A 5478-nucleotide genomic window follows, 5' to 3' on the forward strand; every position below is an offset into this window, starting at 1 on the left:
ATATGTGTGTGTGTGTGTGCGTGTATGTATGTATGTATGTATGTATGTATGTATGTATGTTTATTAGAGAGTGTGGGCACAGTTACCTCTTGCTATATACTCATACAATAACAAGTGCGTGACCGACTAGACGGGAGTTTGTATGTTGCATGCGTGCCCCAATTACCTGCCAGTCATCCTCCATGCCCTCCAGCTCTTCCTCTTGATTAGCCTCCGCACCGCTTTTGTTTTGGCCCTGTCGTACCACCTTCCATCGCACTGGCAGGCCCTTCTTCAGGTTAGCTGGTTCTATGGGCTTACATATCACCATAGTGTTCGTTCTGTGAGGTGGTCTGAGATAGGTGTAGGTGTAGTCTTCTCCCTTCGCTTCTCATTCCATGTGTGTGCGTGGTTAACACTATCTTGAGATATGTTGACAACGAATCACACCACAGATGTCTGGCACTGGCTCGTGGTATATCTGACTTGGGCAACGGTGTTCAGCTGTATATATAAATATCTATTTACTAACCTCTCGTAGTGAGATCGCTATTTGGCGTTTCAAGCTTTGGCCTGTGATAAAAAGCGACCACTGAGGAGGGCTTAGATTTGATAGTGTTTCCAGATTCCACATATGTAAATAAAATTTCTATCGAGTATTCTATGGATCTCGGTAAGTTAGACTTTTGGGGTCAGGTAGAATATAGGCCATTACCAAATATATAAAGGGCTTTAGAAGGCCTATTTTTCTAACTGCAGTATACTCTATTTTTATTCGTTAATATCTAAAACGAAAAAGCGATGACATAGTACGGGGTGGACTTGTAACCACTTGTCACCTCACTTCTGTGCAGCATATAATGCTGCATATTGCGTCTACGCACAGAACGTACGCGTCCACACTAACACTCTGATGCACAGATTGAGCTTATATATTTCATAGCATATAAATGTGGATCGAGGTATACATTCGGAGCTTAGAACTGCGTGCATATTTTGTATTGTTAAATTCTCGACATCAATCATTGAGGGTTTTAGGGTTGGTTTACATGGTCCCCCTAAAGACACATCGACTGTTCCCTTCGTCTCCCCGACACTAGTGGACGTGTGGTGCAAAATACTTGAGAAAACGAAGCCATATCTTCCACACGCTTGGTAGTTGTCCATATCTTCCACACGCTTGGTAGTCGTCCATATCTTCCACACGCTTGGTAGTTGTCGTCCCATGGCACAGCTGTAGTAAACACCTTTCGTTTAACGTACACTTTGTACCTATTGGTTCTAGGTTAGTAAAATAACAAATTGTACACAGGATGCACACTCTGAATCCAACCATGCCGATGCTGAGGTGCTTGAGCGCACTTGTGCTTATCGGTTGCTATGCCAACGGACAATCCAACAACGTGATCGCCAACGACGACTGTACCATCCACTTCGACGTGTGGGTGGGCGAGGGTTGCTATGACGACGGCGACGACTTCTACCCCAGTCTCACACTAGACATCCCAGTTGATGACTCGTGCAGAGGCACACACCCATGGGTCACCACATACGGCGATGAGATAGTCGACGATGTGCACATGCACGCTATCCTGGATATGTTGGATGAGTTCTTAGACGCTCTGTGTGAAGACCCTCTGGCTGCATCGGTGTTCATTGATTACGAGGACAATGCGTGTGTGCAGCTGCCGACGGTGTTTGGAGATATCTACATGGTAGGTAACACCTGCGCTGTGGGGAAAAGCCAGGTGGTCACAGGCACACAGCACATAACGTACGAAGAAGCCGATGAGAACGCAGACGATCAGCTACACGACAGTGTTCCTAATGGGAATGCGGAGATAGACATGAGTGGTGACAGTGTTGTAGACGGAAATGGCCCAGAGACCAGTACTGATAGTAGCAGCAGTAGTGATGCAGACAGTGCGAGTGATAATCGGCCTGTTGACGATGGAGATAACAGCCAACTGACAGAAGATCAGCTCGATGAGATACGGAACATCCTCACGGGGGGTGTCAAGGGCAGCAATGTGAACACCAACGCCCCTTACATCGTACACACCAGCGGCAACCACGGTGTGTTGGAGGGCAAGTGATGAGAAGGGAAACACCGAGATTAATTGTACAGGTATGTGCGTGTGTTGAGTCTCCAGCGATGGTATGATAACCTGGTCGTTGCAGGTGAACATCGATGTAGTTGCCATTGTAGTTGGCGTTGTGTGCATACGTATTGAGGACCAGACAGCAGCTGTGCCGGTGAGTTCTATGCGCACGTGCTGCGACCAGCAAGGGAATGGCTGCCATAAATAGTCAGTATAAGGTCCACACGAAAGTCTGTGGGGCACGAAAGTCGGTTAAGGGTGTCGGGTGCACCTGTTGTTATAGACAGGTGCGAGGGCAGACAAGACACGCACAACACAGTTGCTCACAGGACGCTACCATTACAATGTGACAGAGATGAGTGCTACTCATGCTTACACGACAGCCTACCCGATGTTTGCAATGGGCAGTATCTGGAAGGGTGACTAGCCGGGTTCAAGAGAAGCTTCTATGTCCCCATGAGCGTGTGCTGGAGTGTCTTCAAAACGTTCGCCGAGGATGTGAAACGCTGCTTGGTATATCCTATGTATGCGATGTTACATGCAAGTACATTCAAGTATGAACACTGGTATGCCTGGCTTGATGCTGCCGATGTAGCGGATAAGCTTAGTGGTTATAAGTTAACTGATACCTACTTGACAATGACCTGACGTTAGGATTAGATGCGCAGACGCTTACAAGAGTCAACGCATTGGTCACACTAAAGTGTGCCGACTTACTACTAAACAATCTGTGCAAAGTACACAGACAGAAACACTCCTTATTGTGTGTGCCACTATTCGCAATTTTATCGATCAATAAATACACACACACGTATGTATGCATATTCGTATCGTCCGCGAGATTGACGTCGGCATTCGCACATACACTCCGTAGTACCCATTTCAAATGCATTTCAAACACTGATCGACGCATGTGTATGTAGTCATATCTAGGTACACGGCCTTTAATTGATATGTTCTAGTACTATTCTACTGGCTAGGTATCCTGGAGCACCCACAGCACCTTGGTCTGTGTCACTCTCAGTGCTTTTTGTCCTGTCCTGTTCTGCCTCGCTGTATATACTTACGTGTGGTCTACTGGCAACCACACACAGCCGTGTCCCATACCAACCCCATTATCTCTCTGTGTAGATAAAACTATGCCACTAACGTGGTGTAGAAGCAACTATGCCACTAACGTGTGGGCCCAACACGACCCTCTCGTGCCCAACCATCTGCCACTTATCGGTCCTCCACAAGCGTATCGCTCTTGATGTTGTGCACATCGGCGATGCCTGCGTTGACCATGGTACAGTCCAAGTCACACAGCAGCCCTTGCAACACACGCTTAGCACCGTCCTGACCACCCACGGCTGTACCCATCATGGGAATACGCCCCACCCACACACCCGTTGCCCCGAGCGCAAGGGCCTTGAGGATCTGTAGGCAACCATGCAGAATAGGCGGATGAGTATATGACGGGAGGTAGGGTAATACACATAAACCTATACTGTGTATGTTATAACATACACACAACACATAAACCTATACTGTGTATGTTATAACATACACACAACACATAAATCTATACTGTGGAGTATTGGGCCCGCAGATTGTTACGCCCGCGACAGTTGCAAGCGAGCACTTCCGTCGATGGGGTTACCTACATTAGGTCTGCTGTGCAAGTCCACACACGGCGGAACACTATCTGCATCTGATACCACACAAGACACATTACACTACTACACCCCAAACCCTACTACAAGCCTAACCCTATACCCTAAACCCTACAATCCTAACCGGTTTTCTTTTAACTTACGTGTGCACCACACCGGAACCCGCTGTCCACAAATACTGGAATTGGGTCTTTGCCCAGGGCCTTTGCTTCGTCCCGCACGGCTGCGATGACTGCAGGCAATGCAGCGATGGTGGAGATGCAGCCATCCGCCTGTCGGCCGCCATGGTTACTCACCACCAGACCAGACACCCCTGGCAGGACAAGGCAATGGTTTTAGGGTTTTAGGGTTTAGCGATTCGAGAGAGAGAAAGTGGGTGGATGTGATGGTTTACGGTTTCGGTTGGAGTTAGTGTGTTTAAGGATAGACACCTCTGTTTGTATGCGGTTTTAGGGTTCAGGGTTTAGGGATTCGAGATAAGGCGAAGGATTGTAATGTTTTGGTTTTAGGGTTTAGCATTTCAAGGACAGACACCCCTGTCAGAATGCGGTTTTTGTGTTTAGGGTTTAGGGTTTAGTATTTCATGAGTGTATGTATATGTAGCAAAATAACAGAGGTGTGCAAACGAGGGATGTGTTTGTTTTGAATCGGTATAGTCGATCACTGACTACCGGTAGCACTCATCACCACATGTGTGGGCAATCGTCATGCACGCGTGACCTAATCTATCAAATACTGCGCACAGCACAACCCGCCGAGAGATGTATAGGGTTTAGGGTTTTAGAAAAACCCTCCACCGAACATCCCCACTTGTAGGGATATGTGCTGTTGTGTCAATTACACATCACACACATATGTAGGGATATATGCTGTAGTATTGATTACTCAGCTTTGTTGTTTATATGAGTCACCAAGTAGGTATTCTAAAAATAGCCGAGACTCGACAAATAGCTAGTGTGTTTACCTACCGCAAATGCGTCCATATGCGACGCGACTAATGCTGCGGCGTTTGAGCGTCGGAACATTGAGTGTTCGCATTCACGCACTCTGATGCATAGTTTTCCTACACAGCTCTATCCTATAAACCCTAAACCCCTAAAACACCAGGATACCACCCATACCAGAGTGGCGGCTTGAAGCGCAATAAAAGTATGCTTTACGATTCCTTGATTACGTAACCAATGCACATGTGCACGCAAACACCTGCCTACATTTACCTACACACAAACAACCACACCCAACCGCATGTTACACACCTTATAACACACACCTACGCTCTTACATACAACCACTGGGTTCTATCCCAAGACTCAACCCTAAACCTTACAACCGCTAGTCCACCACACCACTTTCAGCTGAACACACAGAGTCATACCTTTGCGCACTGCCATACGCGCGTCGTCTGGGTGTTGAATGCCCTTCAGCACCAGCGGCAGATCAAGTTCACCCTGTACAAAGTCCACCATCCAATCTACAGACAGACGGGGGAAAGCATGTACACGCGTCTATTTATGAGGAACTAGTGAGTGTACCAGGAGAGTGTTGTCTTCTTTGGGCGCGGTTTACTGACAGTGAGAGTGTTGACAACGGCACGCATTCGTACGCATGTCTGCAGCTACTTGGGTTGTACGGAGTGCGGGTTATTTCGGTATCGATTCTAGAGGGACAATATGTTATCATCACATGCACATTTCAAGAACACGCACACACACATATACATATATAAATATAAATATATATAT

General features: G+C 47.1%; 3 protein-coding genes across 3 annotated transcripts in view; 1 reads left to right on the plus strand and 2 right to left on the minus strand.

The window, feature by feature from the left end:
- SARC_03594 (CAMK/CAMKL protein kinase) overlaps nucleotides 1-310 on the minus strand; it is a gene marked incomplete at its 5' end in the record, with an annotated part of 13378 nt that extends 13068 nt beyond the window's left edge. Inside the window, one exon of the mRNA XM_014302599.1 lies at nucleotides 167-310. Coding sequence (XP_014158074.1) covers nucleotides 167-310 — 144 coding nt within the window. The remainder of the gene's footprint in view (nucleotides 1-166) is intronic.
- A 916-nt stretch (nucleotides 311-1226) lies between these two features.
- On the plus strand, nucleotides 1227-2896 carry SARC_03595 (hypothetical protein). The gene is made up of 2 exons (XM_014302600.1): nucleotides 1227-2107; nucleotides 2435-2896. The coding sequence occupies exon 1, from the start codon at nucleotides 1293-1295 to the stop codon at nucleotides 2073-2075; it is 783 nt and encodes a 260-aa protein (XP_014158075.1). The 5' UTR covers nucleotides 1227-1292; the 3' UTR covers nucleotides 2076-2107; nucleotides 2435-2896.
- Nucleotides 2897-2915: 19 nt separating this feature from the next.
- The window catches only part of SARC_03596 (hypothetical protein), a 9833-nt gene continuing 7270 nt past the window's right edge, over nucleotides 2916-5478 (minus strand). The window contains exons 9-11 of the mRNA XM_014302601.1: nucleotides 5112-5207; nucleotides 3880-4049; nucleotides 2916-3500 (exon numbers count right to left, since the gene is read on the minus strand). Of these exons, the coding sequence (XP_014158076.1) occupies nucleotides 3303-3500; nucleotides 3880-4049; nucleotides 5112-5207 (464 nt within the window). The 3' untranslated portion in view covers nucleotides 2916-3302. The remainder of the gene's footprint in view (nucleotides 3501-3879; nucleotides 4050-5111; nucleotides 5208-5478) is intronic.

This window comes from Sphaeroforma arctica, assembly GCF_001186125.1.
Source record: "Sphaeroforma arctica JP610 unplaced genomic scaffold supercont1.186, whole genome shotgun sequence".
NCBI classification, from domain to species: domain Eukaryota; class Ichthyosporea; order Ichthyophonida; genus Sphaeroforma; species Sphaeroforma arctica.

Excerpts from the sequence above, each read along its gene's own strand:
- SARC_03595 (XM_014302600.1), top strand. The coding sequence starts at position 1,293 with ATGCACACTCTGAATCCAACCATGCCGATGCTGAGGTGCTTGAGCGCA.